At 36.1% G+C, this 25,910-nt stretch overlaps 2 protein-coding genes across 12 annotated transcripts; one reads left to right on the top strand and one right to left on the bottom strand.

The window, feature by feature from the left end:
• The first annotated feature begins 1,294 nt into the window (after positions 1-1,294).
• Positions 1,295-18,806, top strand: tnip1 (TNFAIP3 interacting protein 1). 11 transcript variants are annotated; one of them, XM_079893573.1, is made up of 18 exons: positions 1,295-1,415; positions 5,312-5,493; positions 5,916-6,065; positions 6,169-6,257; positions 7,080-7,142; positions 7,715-7,912; positions 8,017-8,111; positions 8,381-8,516; positions 9,651-9,743; positions 9,853-9,918; positions 10,774-10,905; positions 12,746-12,874; positions 13,655-13,780; positions 14,800-14,925; positions 15,060-15,139; positions 15,262-15,451; positions 16,850-16,934; positions 18,255-18,806. In XM_079893573.1, exons 2-18 carry the CDS (start codon positions 5,349-5,351, stop codon positions 18,314-18,316), a joined length of 1,965 nt encoding a protein of 654 aa, XP_079749699.1. In that variant the 5' UTR covers positions 1,295-1,415; positions 5,312-5,348; the 3' UTR covers positions 18,317-18,806. The 11 variants fall into 11 exon arrangements, with proteins under 11 accessions (XP_079749699.1, XP_079749704.1, XP_079749706.1 ...); XM_079893578.1 differs by having other exon boundaries at positions 7,718-7,912; XM_079893580.1 differs by lacking the exon at positions 1,295-1,415 and adding an exon at positions 4,162-4,311 and having other exon boundaries at positions 7,718-7,912; positions 15,060-15,140; positions 15,266-15,451.
• On the bottom strand, positions 18,422-24,404 carry gpx3 (glutathione peroxidase 3). The gene is made up of 5 exons (XM_079893584.1): positions 24,259-24,404; positions 22,854-23,007; positions 22,549-22,666; positions 21,551-21,650; positions 18,422-20,643 (listed from the first exon to the last, which is right to left on the bottom strand). The coding sequence occupies exons 1-5, from the start codon at positions 24,340-24,342 to the stop codon at positions 20,437-20,439; spliced, it is 663 nt and encodes a 220-aa protein (XP_079749710.1). The 5' UTR covers positions 24,343-24,404; the 3' UTR covers positions 18,422-20,436.
• Between the last annotated feature and the right edge of the window lie 1,506 nt (positions 24,405-25,910).

Consider the following 25,910-nt stretch of genomic DNA (forward strand, 5'->3'; position numbering starts at 1 on the left):
TCTGTTCTGAATAGGAAATATCTGGTGATAGATTGCAGATGGCAAATGTGATATTTGATGTTCGGTAGATATTATTTACTCAGAATCAATCATGCATTATGACGTCAAACAAAAAAGCATAATAATGGCATTCTAAAAACTAAGAGAAAATACATAGGACTAGATATGTACTTGGGTCTGCCCTGAACACATTGCTTTTATTGGATTTATCCATGCACAACACACCTTAATTACATATCCTGTGACCGCCATTTTGGAAAGTGTTTTTTTATTTTTGAAAATTGAACTTCAACACATTTTCTGTTCTTTTGGGCTTCGCACCAAGAGTTTTGAGAGATGTTTCCCAGCTAGCAGACAGCAACACTATTGTCATCTGCAGATTTCAGGGTGTGAGTAGAAGCACTGACAGATCTTTTTCTGTGCAACAGCCTTCCTCTGTCAAAAAACGAGCCCCCAAATCATCAATTCATATAGCCTTGTCTGCGTCTATGTATGTGTGCGAGCACGCTTGTGTTTGTGTGTGTGTGCGGACGTGTCTTTGTGTGAGTGCAGCTGTTGTCAGGCCATCTTTAGTTAAAAGAGGAAAGAAGAAAAAAAACTTGTGGGGCTAGGAAATCCCCTGCAAGTAGACCAACATCCCAGTCACCATCGATGATGTCTGCAATAGCAATAGCATAGTTAAATTCAGAACAAAACATCAAGTGCATGATCATATTGATATTTTCAACTGTGTGTGAACAGTTGCACATGCAAAAGCAAAGACAAAATGAACTCTCCAGGGTGTTACGAGATGCTTAATGTCAGAGGTGGCAAAAGGTTACTATGCAGACAATCAACATGAAGAGATAACATTGTGCACTTTCTGTTGACTTTGCAAAAGCTGCATGCAAGTTTTTTAGTTAAGAAAATTAAGGTCATTTTATCAGTGCACTTTCCATTGTGCATGTAATTGTGATTTTTTTTTTTTTTTTTTTTTTTTTGTGGTTTAAACCAACAAAACTGCAATTCTACTTGTTTTATGAACTTTGTTCTTTGTTGAGATTTATTTATGTGCACTTTCAAAGCAAATGCATGTAAAATGATGGAGTAGGCTATATTAGAATGCAGTAATTCAATATCAGGCATTAAACTGCTCATTAATGAAGCTATTTTACAATAATTTGATCAAATAATCCTTCACTCTTGTTTTACAACTTACTTTTTAAACAGTCAAAATATGCTGTGTTACTATTAAATATATGTGTTGTCTGGTAACACTTAGCTAAGTAATCTAAAGTTGGATGCATACCAGGCCCCACTTCAGGCCCTTTCACTATGTGGGAATTCCCCCTTCTGTTTAAAAACACAGCAAACGCTTCCCCCATTGCCACTAGTTTCCTTAAAAAACGCCTCTCGGACACAAGTATAATGTGTAGGTGAGTAATTGAACCATTTTATTAAGCATTTTCTAGTATTAATAGAAAAAAAATGCTGTATCTTAGTTTTTTTAAAACTTGGGAAATTATACCAGTAAATCTGTACTTTTGCATTTCCATAAAAGCTCTGATGAAAGGGTATTTATTTTTCAATAGAAAATGTAGGCTATTAAAAGTCACCTATATACAGTATATATGTATTATTTACTAAAAGGTGCATGTGTTTTCTATTCAAACGAGACAAGTATATAACTTTCTAAACAGTACTTTTTTAATTCATTGTTTTTCAAACTGTCCTTGGTTTTATTTAATTTCATTGATATTTAATTTGGACTCTCTTTTACTGCACATGCTGCTGTACATTGCAAAGCTTTAAAGTTGATTGATTGCTGACCACCGATGCTTTTAATAAATCATATTACAAGTTTTTATTTATTTATTTTAAAACGTTACCACTAGACTTCTCAATAAACATTCAGATTGCACGCATATGTGGCAGAACTATGTGTGTGATTTTAATCTTAAATACCACAGTGATAAATTTCCACAAGATGTCACCATTTATTTTCAGTGCAGGGTGAGATTTACAAATAGGATGTTAATCTTTCTGATTTATGGTGATGGCTAAAAAAATGAGTGATATAAAAGTTGCATTAAATTTCCTCCTAAAATATTATTGTTCTATGGTGTTGATGGGAACTGAATATTCATACTTGGATTACAGGACAAAAAAGTGAAATCTGATAAATCTGGAAATCCCTTTGTTCTGAAGTTAACCTCAATGGTCAAAAAAAATGCTGAAAATTACAAACCCTGAAAATTATTTAAATTAGCTGGACATAACCCTCTCTTCATAATGGAGTAAAATGTACATTTTCTCATAAATTACAACTCCTGGTAGTTTTTTTTTTTCCTTTCAAAATACTATTTTAAGAACTGTGGAATATTTTTGACAATAAAATTCCTGAAAGCTTATGCCAAGCACTTTTCAAATTGCACCCCTCATCATGACTGTATTTTTTTTAAGCTATTTTCCAATGCATATTTAAATACTCGGTATCATACTGAGGTATTAAAAGGAAAGTTCACCCCAAAATGGAAATTCTGTCATTATTTACTCACCCTCAATTTTTCCAAACCTGTATGAATTTCTTTCTTCTGCTGAACACAAAATAAGATATTTTGAAAAATATGGGTAACCAAACTGTTGATGCACCCCATTGACTTCCATAGTATGGAGGAAAAAAATACCATGGAAGTCAATGGGGTCCATCAACTGTTTGGTTACTGACATTCTTCAAAATATCTTCTTTTGTGTTCAACAGAAGAAAATAATTCATACAGGTTTGAAACAACTTGAGTGTGAGTAAATGATGAAAGAATTTTAATTTTTGAGTGAACTATCCCTTTAACTTGGACATGCCCACCTTATTGTAATGTTTATGTTAAGCATTCTGAAAGTATTTATAAAGGACAAACAAAACAGTCATTTGCTTATAATGTTTAAACTTCCAGAATTGGCCAATAATGACAACTCTTATGTTACCCAATTCAACGTCTCATTATCTGTTTCCTTGTGAATTTCTTGTAGGCCTACTAGTAAACACAGCATTCTATTTTGAACACTCAAATTTAAGAAATAAAATAAGTTGAGTAAGTTTACATTTTTTTCTTTTTGATTAACTAGGCTAATGGTGTTTAGAACAGCTGAAACAGCCATTTTAGTTCCCTGCAGTACTCATTAAAGTTTCCAAGAAAACTTACACCCGTATGAGTAAGTATGGCAGACACCTGATTAACTATTAGATTGTTTAACCTAACCTGAACACATACATTTACACGTGTAGCCTATTCTTTTGCTATATGTGGGTCAAAAATAATGCACCCGGGATACAAAGATCATGATGCATATTATTTATATAACTACTTGTTTTGTCAATGAAAATGAAAAGTGATTTTGTGTTATTGTGCGTGTTCCTAACTTCAGTTTGATCCAGGTGGATTGATAAGTAGGCCTATACTGCAAAGCGCTAGTAAGCTACTCTTTTTTTACTAAATATAAATTTGTTGTCTATACTTTACCCACATTTGTAAACCACGGACACACCAATAGACCTATAAAACATTTTTAGACATTTTGGTAGGGTAGGGTTTATGTTGGCCACGAATGTTTCACGTAGGCTACATGACATTAGGCAGGATAACTAGTGAAAACACGGCATCCAATCATACTATGTGAAAATTAGTCGGTTTTTTCTATAGTAATCTATATGGGCTCAGACATCAAAATAACCCAGTACAGCCACCAAATCAATAGCCTAATAAACATTTTCAAATGTGAGCAAACTAACGATGTTCGTGAATGAATCATTCTTTAGTTTCGGATCTTTTCCATGAATCAGTTGAATCGGTTCACAACAATGGGTCTGAACGATCCCAGCGGTTCGTAATGAGAATCGATTCGTAATGATCCGCGCACGAGTGAGTTGGAGTGTCCCGAAGATTTGACTAATTTTGGAGATGTTAGTGGGCTGGAAATATGCTTATGGCCTGATTATGATAGATTTATTAACACACATACTGAAAATATATCTTACTAAAGAGGCTAGCATTTTATTACAATACAATAAACATCCTTATCAATAAAACTAGAAAGAAATAGGCCAAAAAATGTATTTATTTGAACGTTATGGAACATGTAAAAATGGTGAAAGAGTTACTGTATTGTGCTTTATCAAATGAACAGTTCGAAAGAACCGAATCGCGGAAATGAGTCGGACTTCCCATCACTAGAGTGAACGCGGCTCTGTTTACATCTGCGGAATTTCCCGGCTCCGCTCGCGCCGCGAACCACTTCCGCAAACCTCCGGCCGATCAAAGACGCATCTCCGTCAAGGTACAGAAAGAGCTCTTCTTTTCATTGAAAACAAAAAACTAACGGTAAAATACAGCTTATTATAATCGTTATCGTGCGACCGCTATGTTTTATTCTGTCCTAGGACATTATTGAGCGTATTTAGGTGCTGTTTGTGGTTTTAGAGAGAGCTAGCGTGAAAGCTTTTGTCTGCTAGCGTGGTAAACACATCACCTGCTGTTAGCTGGGTGCTAAGCTAATAGCATCATGTTTTTGTTTTTATAGTGAGTCATTTATTTAGGCTTCAAAATACGTTGGCTTTGACCTTGTGTGGGTAACGTTAGGGGGTTTCGGCTCATGCTTAATAAAAGCTAAAGCTTTCCGTACTGTATCTCTTTCAAGTCGTATTGTTAAGAGCTTGGAGGGGATTAGAAATAAACATGATCCTCTAGATGAGGTTTCCTCTTATCTAAGAGCACCTATCATTCAGCGATGATGTTGACACTACCAGATCTGTTTAAACAGGTCTTATCTTGGAAAGGAAAGTGAAAGGGTTTAGCTTTTAAGTCTAGTTTGTTGGATTTGCTGTTTCTGTGAAGGTAGGTGGCTGTGTTTTTGGTGTCCAAGAGGATTATCTTATTAGGATTTCTGAGATATGTCTGGTGGCTCATGATTATTAATTAGTTTGGCTGCTAGTTTGATGCGTCACTTATGTAAAAGTCATTTGCATTGTAAGGTAGTTTGGATCCATGCTGGTCTTTATTGTTTGTCTATTAACTGTTTTAAAGAATCTTTCTGACTGCTGTGACACATTTTAGTTATGATATCAAAGATGTACATTCAAATCATTATGTCTTGAAATAGCCAAAGAAAAAAACCCCAATATGCCATTATTCAAATGCCACTCTTTGAATTGCAAATTAACAATATTTACGCACTTTCATGCCGTCATTTCATGTTGCATTAGTAATCCGAAAGTTTTGTTTAATTTGTCTGTACAGTACACTCACAAATGAATGTCCATCTGATTTCTTTGTTTTAGTACAGGGAAACATGTTTGGTAAGTGACTGGGTGACAGATGGAGGGAAAAGGCCCATATCGCATCTATGATCCCGGTGGGAGCGATTGCCAGGTCAAAGACGAGGCCAGCAGCCTCAGCTACAGACAGCTGCTAGAGGAAAACACCGTTTTAAGGGAGAGAATGAAAGGTCTGAAGAGTTTAGGTGAGGGATCTGAAACTGCCGCCCATTTTTAATGCTTTTGATAATCAAGAACCTGATTGATCAGGCTGGTATGGCCTTCTGGGAAGATTTTATAATAATCACCACCTTATCATTTTCAATTTCAACATCTGTCAATGACTAAGCTGAACACTTGAGGTTACATATAGCTAAATGCCTTACACGTTGCTCATTCAGGACGTCTGAGTCATCAAACCCTTGTATTAAATCACCGGTATTTTGTGTTGCTATTTTGGGCTTATTGCTCTATTGGGGCAAGAACAGAAAAATGAAGTGATTCTAGTTTTTCAACTTTTAGAAGCTGTCAATGTGCCATTTGATGTGCTATTTTGTCAGGAGCAGCCATGCTTTCACTCTGTGCTTATGTCAAATAACTAATTGTTTGTTTTTCTCGTGACTGAAAGGAGACCTGTTAGAGGAGTCTCAGACAGAGGCAGCAAAACTTCGGAAGAGGGTGGAGGAGTTGGTGAGGGACAATGAAGTGCTGAAGTCATCTACGACCAGCTTTGCCTCCAGTCTATGCATGGGTGCCCCTGTTCAGACAGACAAACAAGGTACAGTGCTGTCATTATTCTGATGGCGTGAGGTCGGTGAAGGGTTCGACGCCGGAGAGACCAGTTTTTAAACCAGATCTTTTGTGATTTTGGCTCCCTTTAGGTCATGGAAAACTTCGCAGTCATCCTACAGCAGAAAGACAAGAATCTCGGGATTGTTTAACTGGAAATACTTTACAACCAGAGGCAACTGTAAGCACTTCTACTGAATCGCTTCTTATAACAAGTTATAAAATACAAATTAGTGATGTTATGCAACGTAGTAATGTAACTTCCAGATTTGCGAATTTCTGTCTATTTGAATCCCATGTGAGCAGTAAAATATCCTTTGAGTTAATATTGTATATAAAGCGTATCACGTCACATGCTATAATGTGTGTCATATTACCAATATAGCTTCGATGTTTAGAAACATTATACTATTATTCACGCCTAATGGTGTGAGAATCTTATAATGGGAATAAACAATTGCATAATGTAGATTTGATGTTGAAAAATGAGCTTCATTGTCAAGTATGTTTGGAAGCACAAGGAATTTGTTTTGGTGACTGAAGAAGCTTCCAGTAAACAGAGACTAAATTGAAACGTGAATAAGATACAGATTTATATAGATATATAGAGTGTGTATATATATATAAATAAACAAAAATACAAATTAATATATTATATCCACTTGTAGCCTAATATTTACGAAATGCGAGCCTACAGTGGGAATATAACTTTCAGTTTTGTGATTTGCTGGCTATTTTGGTCACACTTGAACAGCAAAATATCCCTTGTGACTATAGCAACGCACATGTTATAATGCGTTATATTCCCTTCAAAGCTGTGTTACATGTGAATATATTATATTGTTTCACATCATGTTGTGAAAAGCTAATGGGAATGTAACTTGCAGTTTTGCAGTCAATTGCTCATCATTTTCTTCCTTTGGGAACGGTAAAATATTCTTAAATTGATATTGTGTGTAACCGTCAGAACATGTTGTAACACTGTAATTTCATGTGTTTACAGGAAAGTTCATCGGAGTTTGAGGTGGTGAATATGGAAGAGAAGATGCTCTCTGAAACCCAGACGGTGAGTTTTAGGGATGTTAGGAAATCCTGGGCAGCTGCAGTCACTCAACTGCACGTGTATGAACTTGTGTGTATTTTTCTGGATTATTGCTCTGTTTCAAACATTCTGTATTCTGTCATTCTGTGCTGCGGATGTAAGTCATGTGACAGATTCCAGTCAGTGTAGTTGCTCAGCTGTTTCTCTCTGCCCTTCCTTATCAGAGATTTATTCACTGTAATGAATCAACGTATCTGTATGAGGCTGTTCCTTGGATGACTCAGAGGGAAACTCCAGGATTTAGTTAGTAAGCAGATAGACAAACTCATGCGTGTGTGTCAGTTTATGGAATACCTCTTTAGTTAAAGTTACAAAAAATTTTGTTCGCAAATTTGCACAACTGGAAATATTTGTATAAAGGTATTTGAGGATTTTTTTTACTTTCAGTTTATGGTTTCACAATGCTCTTCTTGTGTATTGGAGAAAGAAATAGGGTAGATATTGACAGTACATGGGCCACTTGATGCCCAGTGATTGGTGTTATATGTCAGGGATGTTTTTGAAAAGAAGATAAAGGTAAACCCCACTGTCTAAAGCAGACTGGAGTGACGCACCTGCCACAGGAGAACATGGAGCTGGCGAGTCAACTCCGACGACTGGAGAGTTCTTTCAGTGTATTTGCTGAAGAGTCTAATCCCAACCAGCTGTTGGCTCACCTGGGCCGCATGGCGGTGGAGTTCCACCACTTATCATCCAAGGTCCAGAAGAACGAACAGAGAACATCTCTCTTACAGGTGAGACGGCAGGGCTCATGACACCAGCTGGGCCTCTGTTTTGGCTGTTATGTGAATTAATTAAAGGTTGATTTTCTGAGTATTTAATTCGCTTTTATCTCTAGACGCTCTGCGAACAGCTAAGACAGGAAAACAACGAGCTTAGGAAAAAAATGGAGGAGGATCTTCAGTACCGTAACCGTGATTTGGAACAACTCAGGTAATTTAGTTCACATTTAAGTTTATTTTCAGAAACTCGTTCATTCATTTAATCATGGAACAAAAAAAAAAAGCCCATTGTGAATCTGTGAGAAGGACTGGTGTGAGTAAGTTGTGAGAATATCACAGCGGGCCAGTATTTCCTGCTGTGCTGGAACTGAGGGGTCTTTCCATCTAATGCTTGCTCTTAAACTCTGAGTGTATCAAATAGAGAATCATTTTTTCCCCTCATTCATTAGTTTTGATTTTGGTTCTGTGTTCTCTGGACAGGCAGGAGAACCTAAAACTGAAGGAGCAGGTCAGCGGAGGAGGCCAGGCAGCACCTATTGAGCAACCAAGCCCAAAAAAGGAGCCAGTGAAGGAGGATGCAGCCAAAACCAAGGTGGAAATGACCATGACTCAGCAGGTGTGCACTTTTTTTTTTCTCCATGAACCTTTTTATCTCAGGTGACATCACCACAGAATTCCTGGTGCTGTTCTAAATTTGTGCCGGGTTTTTTTTGTCTTTAATTTCCCTTTCAGACCAGTGATGTCGTGGCCTAGTTGCGTTTTTTGTGTGCCTTTTTCAGTCGGAGTTCTTAGAAAAAATACCCAACATGCTCATTGTTCTCCGGATTCTAAATTGAAAGGCTTCTTATTGAGTCAGTTTAGTTTTGGGAATACCACCTCAGCTCTGAATATTGCTCTTCCTCAATGGTCTTTCTGGTTAAGTTCCTCATTTGTGGGCTTTTTTTTTTCACTATGACTAAATATTGAAGAACAATACATATGGTCATTGTGTTATGTTCTGACTCAACCTCAAGACTACTCTCCTGTAGTATGATGGGAAAATTCTGGTGTACTTTGGTCGGTCGTCAGCTAATTGCTGTGATTGATTACGTTATGTTATCAGTTTTCAGTTTGAAGTCTGCTGGGGATATTTTATGACATTTAAATGGGAGGACAATTCATACTGAGTTTCAGTTATGCTGAAAAGATATAGGATGGATGCAGATTTGGTATTACATTTTTTTTTTTGGTCACACACAGAGCAAGGGATTATACTGTATATTGGTTAAAGTCAAGTCATCTTCATTTATATAGCGCTTTTAACAATGCAGATTGTTCCAAAGCAGCTTTACATTGATAATAGAAAATATTATCAGGTTAAATGATTTTAAAATTTTAAATTCCACTTTCCCTTCATTAAATATTAAAATAAATAAAACCTTTAAATATAACAATTCAATTAAGTATTTTTCAGTTCATTAAACTTAAGTTTAAGTTTTCCCCAGTTATTATAAAAATAAGAATATTTAAGAGCAGTTTCTGATTTTCTTTTGCAAGTATGGCTGTTAGATTAATATAAACCAAAATAATAAATAGAAAGAGGCTTTTCTATTATCAGTTTTTACTCAAGTTCAAAGCCCTTGTTAATCTTTTTTTTTAATGTTCATTTTAGTGTTGACCTGGTACCCAAGTACCCGTTTTTGGCTGCAAATGTATAATTGCAATTTTGTATTGCAAAATTGGTTACATTTCTTTCCCAATAAATTTACAGTCTAGTAAAGCTGTGGAAAAAACACCATCTAAGACTTGCGATCCGGAGGTGTACGAGAAGAAGATCAAGCTTCTGGAGAAACAGAGGAAAGATGTAAGAACTTACTGGAGGTCCCCTGCTTTTTCATGCTGACATTACTACTGTCATAGTTTCCCGTTCGTTTAATTCTGACGTGTAAACTCTTGTATTTGACCTTTCTTAGGTACTGGAGGTGAACAAACAGTGGGACATTCAGTGGAATTCTATGAAAGCACAGTTTGAGCAGAAGGTACATGACAACATATACACTAGAAGCGCTCTATAAATATGTTCCAATTGGCCTTGTAACCTTTGTGGCTCACTTTATTGCTGGTAAGCATGACATAAAAATATAAAGAAACATGAATCACTCTACTTAGAAACAACGTTTGCTTAATGAATCCAACAAGCCAGTGTAGCACATATGAATGGAGGTGGGAGATTGTACCATATGAATCATCACATGAAATTCCTGTTGAAAGTGAAGGGTGCTGACAGGCCATGTTACTGCATTTGGGTGGTGGTGGAAATGCTGCTGGGGCAAAGGAATGGAAAGCTGCTCTGTGTGTGTGTCACAGTGTTGCACACCAGACCACAGGCCCCTCCTGTCACACCTTTGGCAGAATTTCCCTCACCTCGGCCGTACCCACTGTCTTCCTGTTGTGGCTCGCCATAGGGGCTGGCCAAGGTTGCAAAGCCGCGTGATCTCACAGCTCAGAGATAGTGACGCCTGTTGCATCTCCGCATCTGCTCGGCCTGATAGAAGAGAAAAAAAAGAATAAAAAAACAAACCGAGGCTGTTTCTCTACACACATCCTCTGTCGTCATGGGGGGATTGTGTTAAAATTCAGAGCAGTGGAACAAAAACAACCTTTTGTTTCTTCTTTTTTTGTTTTGTTCTTGTTGCTTTGTTTTTCATTATAAAATAGATTCCAATCCCTTATTAAACTTTTGATAAAGATACACAAACATTTTTGGCCAGTTTAATGCAGCTCTGTAACTGATGGATCTTGGTTTTGTGTTAGTATGACATGTGAACAGATGTATCCAATGCCAAAAAAACTGATTAGTCTTCATCACTTAATGACTTTTCTCTCCTTCCTAGATCACAGACCTACGGCAGCGGCTTGCCGACTCCCAGAAGGCAGTGCTTGAGCTCGAAGCAGAACGTGAACAGAGACAAAGAGATTATGATAAAAAACTCCTCCTCGCAAAGTCTAAGATTGACAATGTGCAGGTACGCCTTACTCTCAACCGCAGACGGCACACCCACAGACAATCAGAACATATTACTTTTAGGTGCAGAGAAATACTGATTTGAAAGTCCAAAAGTTTTCCTCTATCTATTTAGTGTTTTCTGGCTAATTTGAATATAACATTTTTATGCTAGTCTATTATTGTAGTTTCATTTCAGATAAACCTGCTACTTAAGGGCTTGAAATACAAAACAGCTTTACATGTTTGTCAGACAGTCTCTTCCTGTATAAGTGGGTGTTTTTTTTTTTTTTTTTTTTACTTCATGCTGTTAGCAAGAAATAAAAGACCATTTAATAAACCCTTCTTTATGGTCACGTTCACATAGCAAAAGAATATGGTTGTCAGTCCTGTATTTGAGTTCTTAATATGGTAACGTTCACATACAGTACTGTTATTTACTGGAGAGACAACTGCATTCCGTAATCGAACCCTCACCCGTAAAATTTTAGATCTCAAAACCACATTCTCGGAAAATCCGTGCTGTGTGACAGGAACCAAACTGGACAACTAGTTGTCTGTCACGTCATACAGTGTTAGAGAGCTGCTCTGCGATGCACAAACACGTGTCTGTCTTCCATGTAGTGTGGATTTTCATGTGTGATTTCGGTAATTTACAGCAACGGTGATAAAAGCGTTGCGTCATGAAGGTTTTAGATCCAGTCACTGTTCTCCACTGGAGCTGCTCCCATCAGTTTTGAGTTCTTCCGATCTCCACCCAGATGTAAAAGCTGCTGTCGGTTAATGAAGATTTGACGGTTGAACTCTTGTCATGTCAAATGTTATACGGTTTTTCAGTTTTATGGATGTTGCCAACTTTTATATTTCTTCTGTATCACTGTTGCTAATGTTACTGATAAGAGAAAACAGGCTTGACTCATGTTGCATGTTCATACAGAAAGTATTCGAGATGCTACTGTAAGTTTCTGTTTGAACGGGACATTTTGAGACTCAGACCTGCAAGTAAATGCGGTTGTCAATCCCAAAATTGCCTAATTTATTTATTTTTTAATACTTTTTTTCTTTTCGGAACATTTTGCTGGTATTTCTACCCCTGTGGAGCTCGATGAGACTCTTGAGGCTTCAAGTAGTCATTCAGTGCTTTCAGTTTTCTGTTGGGAAGCACCAGTCATTCCCTCTAACCGGGCATATGACATTCTTAGAACACAGTGATAGTTTCCCTTCAGTCCCACAGGGGACAGTCAAGCAAGCGACATATAAATGCCTTATAGTTTTATTGAGTCTCATAGACCATGTCATGTGATGACTGGTTTCATTTTCACATCCACGGCCTACTTATCTGTGCATCTCAATGGTCTCATGGTTTTTAGTTTATTTATGAGTTATGGACAGCATTACATAGGTTTTGTCAGCATGACTCGCCCCCACAGCAGACCACAGATGTTCCATAGGTGAGGCCTTAAGGCAGAACCGCAGGTCATATTTTGTGTCCGGTACCATTGTGTCTCAGACAGTAGCCAGAATTTTTTTAGCAGGTTTTTATATTAGGCGGTTTAAAGGTCATAGTTTCATGTGGGCCGACTGTCGTGTCAGGTGCTTTGACAGATTGCTTGTGCTGTTAAATACGATTAAGATAACTTTTTTTGAGTAATCAAAGACATTTATTGATTTAGGTATTAAATTAGTCACTGGCTGCAGACCTACTGTAAATGTGACATTTATAGTAAGATGCTTTAAAGACAATCCCTCTTTTCACTGTCAGTCAATAATACACTACACACAACTGTATAAAGTATAGATGTATAACCAAGTGACTGTTTTGCTCTGGTGACTAACCAGTGTATTTCTGTATGTTGTAATAGGGTGAGAAGGAGTGCCTCACCTCAGAGACATGTGAGTTGAAACAAAAGGTGCGTTACTTGCAGGACCAGTTGTTGCCACTTACTAAACAAAGAGAATACCAGGAGAAAGAGATCCAACGGCTCAACAGGGTCAGTCACAAAACACACATGCACTACGCTTCCTAGCTATCTAAATGGGGATTTTCCATTTGTCTTATTGTGTTTTAAGTTAGGCAGACACTAATCCAGCCCCCTTAAAAAAAGTTTTAAATTGAGTTTTTTTTGTATATTTATTTGATAAGGGATATCCCGATCAAGTTTTTTGTGACCCCGATCTGATCAGAGTCATTGAAAATTGAGTATCTACTGATACTGTGTCCCGATCTGATAATTGTATTTCCTGAGTGCTTGGTGCTCACTTCAAGTACATATTAAATGTATTAAAACCAATCCAATGTACACAGGGATGTACAGAGTTTCTCAGGGACAGGGGCTCAAAATATAAAAAAAGGGGCATCTATCACTATAGAGTAATTTTAATATAACAATGACTGCAGTCTCTTATGAAATAAGAGACTTAAAAAATAAGTCTCTTATGCTCATCCAGGCTGCATTTATTTAATCAAAAAATACAGTAAAAACAGTAATATTGAGAAATATTATTAAAATTTTAAATAATTGTTTTCTGTTTAAATATAATTCAGAAATTAATACTTTTATTCAGCAAGGGTGCAAAGCGGAATTTTCAGCATCATTACTCCAGTCTTCAGTGACACATGATCCTTCAGGAATGATTCTAATATGCTGATTTGATGCTCAAGATACATTTCTTATTATTATCAATGTTGAAAACAGCTGTGCTGCTTAATATATTTGCTTAATATTGTTTTAAAAGCAAACATCAGTTCTGATTGTGATGTTTTTTTACAGGCATTAGAGGAAGCTTTGAACCTCCACTCTCCCGCTTCCACCCAACCAGGCATGAACCTGGGAGAAGGTGTGGCCAACCTGAGACAGCAGGAGCTGCACACACAGATAGCTGTTTTGAAGGAGCAGGTACAAACACATGGAGACTTTTTCATTTGGATACTTGTTGTCTGACGTTAATTGAACAAGTGGAGACTTCATGCACCGGGAATGACCTGGGACCAGTTTTCAATTTGGGACCAGACTAAATTTATCATCAAATCAAATGCATTAAAATTCATATATTTTGTGTGTCTGATATGATATGGTGCCTTGCTGTGGTCAGATGAGCTCAAATAGTGAATGAGCTCCTTGGGGACACTCGAAGGGATACTTCACCGATTATCATTAAGCTTTGTATCAGTAGAAACCCTGTAGTATTTTCGAATGACCATGCTTTCCTCCCTCATGTCCCCCTGAGATGAGAGATTTCTGTATTGTGTGTCTGGAAAAAACCCTCCGATGACGCAAAAATCATCATTTTGCGTCATCGGAGGCTTTTTTGGCCAGAGGCGAGAGACTACAGCCAGTAGTAGGAGCGAGTTCCGCATGTTTTCAACCCGCCCATAGAGGGATCTCATGATAAAACAGTGTCTTTTCAGTTTCGAGTCAACTAGTAGCCTAGTTGTATCATTTCTTCCGATACTGCCCTCTGTAACGGTAGGCGTGGCTTGGGAGTGGCCTGGTAGGGCAGCGAGGCAAGTGCATTCTGGGAGTTGTTGTCTTTCATCCACATGAGCCAAAAATAAATTTTCTGGCTTTTCTCAGTCTAGAAGGCGCTAAAATAATTTTACATTTCTACTACATAAATGACCCAATTTAAATACACATTCATCTTTCCAGCGGTGAAATATCCCTTTAAGTTTTCTCATTGCGTCAGATTTTGTCAGAGGTTCTCTGGGAGTTGATGTTTCACTCATTGAAACTTTACGTGAATTGATTTTGAGTCTTTGTACCTCATTTATCAAACACGCTTTGAATGTCAAGGTTCCATGGTGAGTCATACAGTTTGCTTGAGGTTTGATAACAGACAGCCGTACAGTCTGCTGAAATGTACCAATGGCTGCAGAGATCTTGATCTCCATTTTCATCACATGCGTTTTTCTCAGGTGAAAATCTTTGAAGAGGACTTCCGGAAGGAGAGGAGTGATAGAGAGAGGATGAACGAAGAGAAAGAAGATCTGAGGCGGCAGGTGGAAAGGCTGCAGGGTCAAATGACCAATCTGACAAATCAGGTCAGAAGCCACACAGACCCTGCATGGAATGTCAGCTCTAACCAATGAAATGACTTCAGAAAAATGTCCAATTAGTTAATAATGAGACATGAAAGAATCTTATGAGTCCTGAATTCAGTGTCTCTGGTTCACAGCTTCATCAAGCACAGAATGAGTGTCAGAGAGAGCGTGCTGAGAGGTGTAAACTGGAGAGACTACAGATGCAACATAAGCAGGTAACTCAAATGTACCACATTAGCACCACCTTGTGGTAGAAACTCTAGTAATGCTGTTAATCCAGAATACAGATGTGGCATTACAACTGGAACTCATTTAGATTTGGTTTTTCCATGTTTTGGAGGGGCAACAAGAAAGGAGGACGTCCGATCCCACTTCTGGCTCTGCCAATGGCCCGATAAGCCCTCCGTACTGTGGCCCGTTTGTACAGGTGGGCCATCAAGGTCTAGAGGGGTGGCCCATACACTTCCCGCCCAGGATGCCCAACATTAGTACAGCACCTGGCAGGGATTTCCAGCCTGTCAACCCCGTAAGTATACAATAGCAATAGCAGTAAAATAGAATGCAACAGTTGGATTCCGGAAGTAAAAACTCCATTCATTTTCTCCATAGGGAGACAGCCTTTACTGTCTATCAGGTTGTTAATAGATAGTATTTGCTTATAATGAATCTGTTAGCCTGCATTATTTCAACTTAGTTTTAAAATAAACGTTTTTAACAGTGGAATTCTTGGTGAAAACATTACCCATGATGCTGTACAGAAAATTCCACCAATCAGTCGAAACAAGCAAAACGCACCAAAAGATCCTCTTTAGCTCCGCCCACTCCCATGAAGCTCCGCAAATTATGTAATTGAGTCAGTATATATATGTATATGTATCTATGTATGTATGTAGGCATGCATATTTGGGATGAGGGAAAAATCGATTCTTTGATTCCTTTTTTTATTATCAAAAATAAAATGAAATTGCCTGCCTTGCTTTATTACAGAAGACTGCCAGTCATGTGTGTAATGATTGCAGTCAGCTTTATAATAATATTGGGTTGACTAAAATGGAAAAAAACTAAATAAATTTCAAGGTTCACAATTGTTTTCAGTTAGATTTTTTTGTTCAAGACCTATTAAACACTAAGGCAGTCAAATAGGAAAAGTAACACAAAACGGTAAACTAGAATCAAATCAATGCATATATCAAATCGAAATTTGATTCATTAAATGTTATGATTTACCTCGTAGCTGGTTGGTTTGGTTCATGGCTTATATCAAAGACTTTTTTTGAAATCCTTATTGGAGAAATGAATGGAAAAAATACTTCCGGAACCAACGCCACTGAAAAAGTGGGCGGGCACTGTTGCACTCTATTGATACCACAGTCTTACTTAAATATGAATGAAGAAATTAAATAAAATTAAAACAACCTTGACATATATCTTAATTAATTAAGCATTGCTTTAAGTTTGTTCAGTTATTCAAGTAAACAATCAGTATCAAAGAACAAATTAAGCATCACTGCAACTGATCAAGAAGTGCATTTTGGTATTTGTTTAAATTAACTTAATACTGAAGTACAAGTTCACTTCACATGCCTATTGTCCATACACTAATATCACCACTTGTTTTTTTTGTGGCTTTTTCAATGGAGGTTAGTTCGATTAGTGGTGAATTTTTTTTCTTTCTGCAATTCCTGCTTTTTGCTGATTTTTTTTCTTCCTTCATATCCTGGAACAGACACAAAAGTGTCATTCCAGCACTTTCAAGTAGTTAACCACATGTGGTATGAAAAAGACATGTGGCCATAATGATCTGTACAAACAGGGTTTTACGAGAGGTACAGTGTGTCTTCAGTGTGCAGAAGTGGAAAGAGATCTCTACGTGTCTTTGTAACGGTAATGATTTCTTCTTTCGTGTGTGTGTGTGTGTGTTCAGGGTTTTCCCTGGCAGTCATCTTTCCCACAACCGCGTGGTTCCAGAGGACAAGCAGACACAGCGAGACCCCCTCCAGAAACTGCAGGTATAAATTATTCATCCTGCGTGTCCTTTCTGCCCTCTTACATTCTTTCTGCGTCACCAGGATCCATTTTGTTTTGCCACACAATATCAGTCTGACCCAGTGATATTTCAAGCCTTCTGTCTGAATCAGTGAGCTTCCACTGGAGGCAGTTCAAATGATGACGACAGTGACAGAAGAAACATGAAATGGCAATAGCTTTAAATTTCATAATGATTGTACAAGGCCTATGAAGTTTAGTTTCAGTTTGGGTTTATCTGATATTTCTATCATCTACAGACATGACATTTAAAATGATGCAATCTGCTTTCCATTGTGCATGATTTATCTGTGTAAATTATAGATGAAAATGTTTGTTTACCACATATGTCATTCTCCAACTCTGAAACATCTTTCCTTCTAAATTGATATAGCTATGCAATATTTTATATATGCAGTACCAATTTTTTTTATATTAGTTGTATCATAGCCCAGCTTTGACACTTTTATCAAATTCAGATGTACTCAAGTCATGTCCTACATTATTTCCTGCTGAATATTCTTTTTTTTTAACTCAGGAATGTGTTCAAATGTCCTGAAAATGCATTTCATGTGGTCTTTTAACAATATCATAACCAGGTTCAGAAATAAATTTGTTGTTGATTAGGTGTCAGACATAATAGTAGCCTATATTATTCATTTATTTCAGTGAAATTATTAATCTTTTAATGCAAGCTACTGCTAAAAAATTTGGGGTCGTTTGGGCTCATTTGTTTGATCAAAAATACAGTTTAAAAACACAATATGGTGAAATATTATTACAAAATAACAGTTTTCTATTTTAATCCATTTTAAAATGTAATTTATTCCTGTGATGCAAAGCTAATTTTCAGCATTATTACTCCAGTCTTCAGTGTCACATGGTCCTTCAGAAATCATTTCAATATGCTGATTTGCTGCTCTTTTGAAAATTCTGAATGCTGACCCTAAACTTTTGACAAAAGAATATAATTGGATCGTTTTTATACTTAATACAATTTAATGCTCATAAAGATTACAGAATGCAAATATAGCCAACACTTATTGCTGTTGTGATTCTGGTGACCTTCTGGCGAGTTCAAGTCATTGCTCTATGCTCTTGGCCCTTTCCGATCATGTCCCCCTCTCAACAAGTCAAACCCCCCCGCCCCCCAGCAAATTTACATTTCATTAATATACATTACATTATTTACATTTCTGACACTGATTATGACCCATCTTGTTATTTTCTGTAAAAGAAAAAAAAAAGGTCAATAATGTTTTACTAATGAGGATTCTTAACTTTTTTTTTTTTTTTACTGGCAGAAATGGGAGCAACTGGATTTGGGAAAAGGGAGCGTCAGAACATAGATCCCGGAAAGCACTAAACGCATATTCTCTCTCCTGGAATGGCTCCCGGCTAGTAGCATGATGCAGTTTATTTTCAGTTGGCATGGTGTGTGAACTATTGTTTTTTTTTTTTTTTCCTACTGTGTATATATATATATCTACCACTGATGAAAATGTTGTTTATATACTTAAGTTTTATAATCCTGTTTGTGAAACACTGTTCTGGCAAATTAAGAATATATATACATTTATTATTTTACCTTTTTATGATTGTTGAAGTTTAACTTATCTGCTTTATATAATTCTATGCAGGAATTGAAGTCAGTTATTTAATGGATAATATGATTGAACGATATTTTTATAGCAATCTACCTATAGAGTTAAATCTCCACTGCTTAATTGAATAATAACCATCTGAAACAGTATATTTAGTGATTCCCTGACATATAAGAATGTGTTTTGGTATTGACGCATCTTCAAAAATGTAACTCTATAGGTGAATTGTCTTGAAAATGGCTAACAGTTGAATGTGACTGAACTGATTCATGATTCCTTCATTGGCTGTGGTTGGGACGGTCACACACTGTCTGCGTATGTCACCACAGGGTGGCGTTACTCTCTGACTGGTCATCTGTCCCATTGTTTAAGGAAGCCATATACTGTATAACACCTGTTAAACCTTTCCATCTATTAGATTATGTTCTTCACATGGCTTGTTGATCTTTCAGATACTTACGATTGTAATTGAAATGATAATGATCAAGGAGGTCCTTCATCTGGTCCTAGTAAATGGTCGCCAGAAGTAACAGTAGTTTCGCTTAATATTGTTCATGATTCAGTGTTCAAAAACATTATTCCCGATGTGCAAATGGAAGTGATAAGTTATTTATATCTATTGTTTTGACAGCTGAGTGTGGTTTAATGTCTTAAGTAATGTTGTCTTTAGTGTATTGTTTTGTGTCTCCCTTTACATATTGTAGCTACTGGAAGACTGTAGGATTTGAGTTTGTGTGTTTGTGCATATGCACAATCACAGAAAGTGGGCCAGAATAAATAAGTTAATGCATCACATTAGTCCAGCCCACTTTTCATTGGTCTCGTTCTTGATCAATCACTGGATGTCTGATTTATAATGGGTCCAATGTTGCACTCAAAAGCATTGTAACATGTTTGGAACAAAATGATCTGGGTAAGAAGAATATCCTTTATCCTTTTACGGTCATCCGCCATCATGAAGGCTGTTTTTTCTGGATGTGTGCAATGTCTCCAACTGCAGAGACCAATGCTTTGAACCAAACGCAAAAAGATTTGTATGCTCATAATATTCCCAAAGGCGAGCAACTCATTTGCTTCAAAAACGTGTTATATTTGACATGTAAAAGAAAAACTAGACAGGCATTTATTTTATGAATACGTGGTTGAATTTAATGAACAGAACGAGTTAAGATTAGTGTTTTCAAGTTGAAATGTCTTTGAGCTAGATTGCACTCTGAGATGCTCATTTCCATGATTTACTGGTTGGCGGTTTTGTGCTCTTTGGAATGACTTTTTTTTTTCTCCAGTGGGTGAAAGCAGATCTTATGTGAAACTTTTGTAATTGATTAGTATAATAAATATATTCTAACTGTCTAAACCTCCAAATGTTATTGTGTGATAGTTAAACTACAAGTTTACAAGCCAGTTGAATTCTCATATCCCTGACGTGCATTAACCAGAGGAAAACATTGTTTCTTGCATTACAGTCTTTATTTACGGAGTATAAGCGGAGCAATGCCACGGAGGCGGCAGCAAGTTCAAAGGATAGTTTAGGAGACGAGACATGTTTGAAAGGAACAGCAGAGCAGCCTGAATGCACTAAAGAGCTGCCCCGCTGGCCCTCGGCCTCAGGTCAGGCACCACAGTGTGTCTGTTTTCAAGCCTTCCCGTCATCATCATGCCAGTCTCCAAACTGATCCCTTGACAGCTTCTGGAAGGAGCAGTCTGAGAATCCTTTTACTTTCATTTTATACTATTCAAATTCTTGTAACAATAATCCAATTCACAAACGTTTACATTTTTAAACTGCCACATGTTATCTCGCTGTTAACTAGTTTAACACAGTTTATGCTGCAAAAAGAGATAGAGATACGAATGTACAGTTGAATCCACTCTTTCAAATTTAATCAGCCGGAAACTGACGCAAGTATTTCAAGATGTCTGCCCTAACTTCAGATACGTTCACTCGGGGAAACCACCTCATTACAGGTCTGCCGTTTGGCCCCACCAGAAACTTCTCAAAGTTCCACTTTATGTCGTTGACCTTGAGAGGATCCCAAAACAATTTGTTGGCATTACCGAAACTGTCTCCCACAGGAGGGCAAGCATTCTGAAAGAGAAAGTTCTATGTGAAAGCCTTCCTGCCACAATAAGTATTTCTGTCCCATCCTGTCCCCAAAAGTATGAGTCTTTGGATTGTTTAACAAAATAAAATATAAAAATTAAATGTTACACACTCTGAAAAAAAAGTTTCAATGGGTTTGTATAAACTCAGGTATTCTAGGCTCAATTTTAAAGAACCATTTATGCCAAAAAGTACGGAGTCACTAAAGGGACATGGTGAAGGAAAAAAAAAAAAGTCATGCTTTTTGCATTCTCCAAGAAACTGTGTTCGCTTGCAAAACCTTTGCGTTCCCTCAAAACTTTTGCATTCTCCCAAGAAACTTTGCTTTCGCGGGAGAACGCAAAACTTTTGTGAGCGAACGCAAAAGCATTGAAATATATATTTTTCCATCACCATGTCCCTTTAGGGGCACTGTAAAAAAGTTTCTAAGGAGACATGTCTCAAATGATTGCATAATGATTTCATGTTTAATTGGTTATTTGATATTTTTTCTAGCGATAATGTGTTTATGAGCTGTTTATAATTTAAAATAAAAAATTAAATCCATAAAATGATCCCATGATGGGAACCCCTAAAATGTTCTAAATATGAAGTGCCTGACAGAACCCTTTAAAGTAGAACCTTTATAAATAATATTTATTTTTAAAGACAACACAAGCACACTTATCTATAGCTAAACATATTGATAGCCTATAGATATTAAATGAATGCAATGGTACACAGACAGCTCAAATATCATTTAAGTGCACTATATATTGGTGTTTACATATCAATAATTTTGTTGTACCTGAGATTTTGTTCTTTGAACTTTTGGTCCTAACAGGCTTTTCTTGCGTTGTTGCAAGCAATTTCAGATAGATTTCAAAATATGCTTTATTAAGCAATGACCAACCTTTAAAAATGTGAAAAGGGCCTGTTCATTGTCTCCATTCACATCCACCTTCTCAAATAACGGGAAGTTTGGAACAAATCCATTGCCTGGACGAACATACCTATGAAGACAAGGAGAAATTTGTTTCATCAAGAGTCTCTGTCTATAAGGAAAACAGATAGGGACTTCAGAGAGCCAAGACCAGAAAAGTGGCTTCAGATATCACTCCAGAAAAGAGCCTTTAGGTTTAAGATATATGATACGTGCAGTAATTTAAAGGGGATGATGGACGAGAAGGAAGCTAATTGCACACTGTCTGATGCTCAGATTGTTGTGACTCATGAGAGATGACCAGTAACTTCAAGGTTAAAATAATCTTGAGAAATAAGAAAACTATGTCTTCTGATTTAAAATTGAAGAGTAATTTATCTTTTGGATATCTTGCAAGATCAGTTTTTTTAAAAACTGCACCATGTCAATATGTGTGTGTTTTATCCAATGTTATTTTAGTATTATTTATATACTATTGTATTGTAGTATTTATTAATATTTTTATTAAGCTTTTATTTTATATTTTCAGTTTTCATTTTATAGTTTAAGTTTTAGTACCGGTAATGCTAGTTTCATCACCACATTTAAATGTCTCTGTTTTGACAACATGACTTTAACTTTTTTTATCCCCCAGTTTCACAGACAAATGCATGTTTGAGCTTTTTTAACTGAAAGCAACTTGCATATCTTAAAATATGTGAGTGCCATTGTTCTGTCTCAAGATCCACATCAGTAATGTTTTATAGGCACATCTATAAAAGCTACTTAAATGTCCTAAGTGAACTAAGGCCTAATACTGGCTTTATCTAAACCCTGTCTGTGAAACCAGGCCTATAAGTAAATTCAACTCAATTTTTAAAATCAATTTAATATAATTTCAGTTGAAATTTCAGTTAATTCCAATTTGATTTTACTTCAAAAATTTAAGTGAAATAGGTGGACTTTTTACTTTTTTACAGTGAACTCACTTTAATCCAGGAAGAATTTCATTATTGTCTCCCGGCTCTTGTTTCCCAAATTGGTTGCAAGGGAACCCGAGGATAGTGAATCGAACACCTCGGAACTCCTCGTGAAGTGCATTCAGTTCTGATTAGCATGAAACTCACAGTCAGTATCCAGTTATCAATAACAGGTTTAGTATTTGCTCTTCAAATATTTGCTTGCTGTCATGAGATGTGTCAAATAAATATTTGTACATATTAATATGCAAACATAATAAATTATGTTTGTATATACTAATATTTGTGTTAAGTGAAATCATTTGCATACTCGCCTACATACTGGAAGGTGAGTCCTCAGTAGGTGGCCACATTGACAATGAGGACATGCTTCCCAGCATAATGGGAGAATGGGATGTACTGGGTCCCGTTTATGGTTTTTGCACCATAGTTGTGTATAGTGTCACCTACCCTACCTGGGTTACAGACCTGAGACAGACAAACATAAATTAACACTGTACCACAATTTTCATTGTTGAGTTCTTAAAATCATTCATGAAAAATATACCTCTATTTTTCTAAAATAAATTCATACTTTCATTCATCAAAGATGTATTAAATTGATTAAAAGTGTCAGTAAAGACATTTATAATGTTATAAAAAAAAATCTTTTTGAAATGAATGCTTTTCTGTTGAACTTTCTATTCATTAAAGAATTCTGAAAGAATTTCAGTTTCCACAAAAATATTAAGCATCACAACTGTTTTCAACATTGATAATATTTAGAAATGTTTCTTGAGCAGCAAATCAGCAGATTAGAATGATTTCTGAGTAATGATGCTGAAAATTCAGCTTTGCCATCACAGGAATAACTTTTATAAAAATATAAATATGTTTATAATGCATAATATGCAGGAATAATATTTTATAAAAAGTATTTTCAATTATAATAATATTTCACAAAAGTACCATTATTTTTCATCAAATAGTGACTTTCAAAACGTGTAAAAATCTTCACACTTTTGAACAATATTGAACGTGAAATAAAATCATTATTTAAACATTGCAGTGACCTTTGTATTATCACTAAAAACTGTGAAACCCCAGACAATCCCTTAATCATTGAACAGGCTAATTTTCAAGTTGAAAAGAAAACTTAAAAAAAGATCATAATATTATTTAATCTAATAGTTATATTTTCAGAATAGAAATGTTTTAGGATTACATCACACTGAAGCTGTAGTAGTGGGGTTGCAATGCCCTGGCAAAGTAAATATTAACCATGACTTGACTTTTGCTGTTTGGTATTGATAAGAGCTGAACATTATTCTTCAATTTTTTCTTCCCTGTTTCATTATTTATTTATTTATTTCCTCTCTCAGTTACTGTGGCAACCCGTTCACCTGCTCCTGATGAAAACAGTGCGCACTAAATCACACTGAATTATGGGCTAAAACCTAAACATTCTTACAGCATTTTGTTGAAAACACGTTTTAATAAAGATATTATACTAAAAACGTTCCCCTATATTTACTTTATAAGCTTAAGTCAGTGTAATATGCAAATACTTGGAGGTTGTTGACTTATAGTCTATTGCTTTAATAATTAATGCCTTCTACTTTAATTAAATGAAAATATGTTCCTTAAACGAATGCTCTCTGTTGCTATTTCATCACTTTGAGCAATCCAATGTTACCAAACCTAAAAACTGTGTATTAAGTATGTGTCTGTCTATCTTACCTGGGTATCAGATAGTCCACTGACTTTCTGTAAAAGAGCCACCAGGACCAGAGCAGAGATCCAGATATTCTTCTGGTTCCCCATGGCCTCTGCAGGGTGTCTGTGTGCCGTCTGAATGAAGCGTGGCTGTGCTGGAGATGAAAAGCACTGGAGGAGAGTGACGCAGACAAGCCAATCATATCACCAGCCACATCCCACATATTTACACAGTGAATACATGCATGAGCACTGTTAATCGCAGATCTAACCTGCCTATGATTTTATTGCAATGTAATTTGACATTTGACTAACATAATTATGTTTCAAACAGTTATTTGTTTGATAGTGGTGAAATGTTGACAGTTATTTTTGGCAACAGTCTTTCAACAGCTCATCGGCAACACTGATATCACAAAAGGTTCTTCGACCTCAGCTCTGCATTGCCTAAATAACTATTCTTTTTTGAGAGAGACTATAACTTAGTTGTTTGTATTTATTAAATGAACATGCAAGCTTTTAAATTCATTTTATTAAGCTTTGTATGCATTTAATGACATTGTAAAGTGAAGAAACTGAAATCAGAATTAAAAAACATTAAGTTTGATCGTGGTTTTGACAAAAAATTTGAATGCCACACTTAACCTGAAACTTAAATTAAAACTAAAACCATAGCCATAAAACCATGTTGCTTGAAAGAAAATAAACGGTAGTTGGAATAAAATAAAATATATAAAAAGTTCAATTTGATTCATTTCAGATAGTTGTCAGGGCATTTCATTTTCATTTAGTTTAACTTGATGTACTAAAACAGCTAAAACTAAAATGAAAACAGAAATTATAAAAATAACTTTCAAAATATTTATAAAAACACAATTATATTAAAATAGCACTGCATTCAACATATAAGACATCATTCTCCCTTCCAGTATGCCAAAGTGAGGCCTTTTCAAATGCAATATGAATATATATATATATATATATATATATATATATATATATATATATACATTTTTTTTTTTTTTTTTTTTGCCATGTTGTTTGTACTTGACATATTGTTCATTAAAAATAAATAAATAAACCTTATTACTCACCTTGCTTCAAGCCTTCATTACTGTATCTCCCTCTTCACATGTATGGCCCATCATGTATTAAAATGAAACAGTATAAAGAAAGACCACTGACAATGAAGTCCCAGTTTTGTCGAGTTTACTCTGGCTCCCTGTGTCTGTTAAAATGTATTTTCTTACACCCTACTATAGCTCCCAAAGCACTGCATAGCATTGCAGCTTCATGTTACTGTTGCTTTATATTCTATACAGCATCAGGTGCCCTCAGATCATCTCATGTTAAGCTTCTGAAAGTATCAAAGGTTAAGCTAAAGTATAGTAAAGTATAGCTTTCAGCTATTATATGTCTAAATTATGGAAGCTGACAGAGTATAGTTTTTATTTTATGTTTTTATACATTTAAATACAATTTCACTATTTTTCCTAAGCTATAACTGAAGCAATGGTGCAAAGGATACACAAGGGCAGTGCAAAACCAAGTGCATTAAGTACAGAATAAATATTCTTAATAAAAACTAACAGATACGAAGCACTTTATAATGGTAAACAATAAGGATCAAAGGATAACAGTGCAGATGCTGTGTTACCCATTATATCCTGTCAACA

Source organism: Squalius cephalus, assembly GCF_949319135.1.
Source record: "Squalius cephalus genome assembly, chromosome: 14".
NCBI lineage: Eukaryota > Metazoa > Chordata > Actinopteri > Cypriniformes > Leuciscidae > Squalius > Squalius cephalus.

Bases quoted from the DNA above. Each gene is read 5' to 3' on its own strand.
- tnip1 (XM_079893573.1), top strand. From the start codon at position 5,349: ATGGAGGGAAAAGGCCCATATCGCATCTATGATCCCGGTGGGAGCGAT. The intron at 9,919-10,773 runs GTACATGACAAC...TCTCCTTCCTAG, and splicing joins AAGCACAGTTTGAGCAGAAG to ATCACAGACCTACGGCAGCG. The intron at 10,906-12,745 runs GTACGCCTTACT...ATGTTGTAATAG, and splicing joins CTAAGATTGACAATGTGCAG to GGTGAGAAGGAGTGCCTCAC.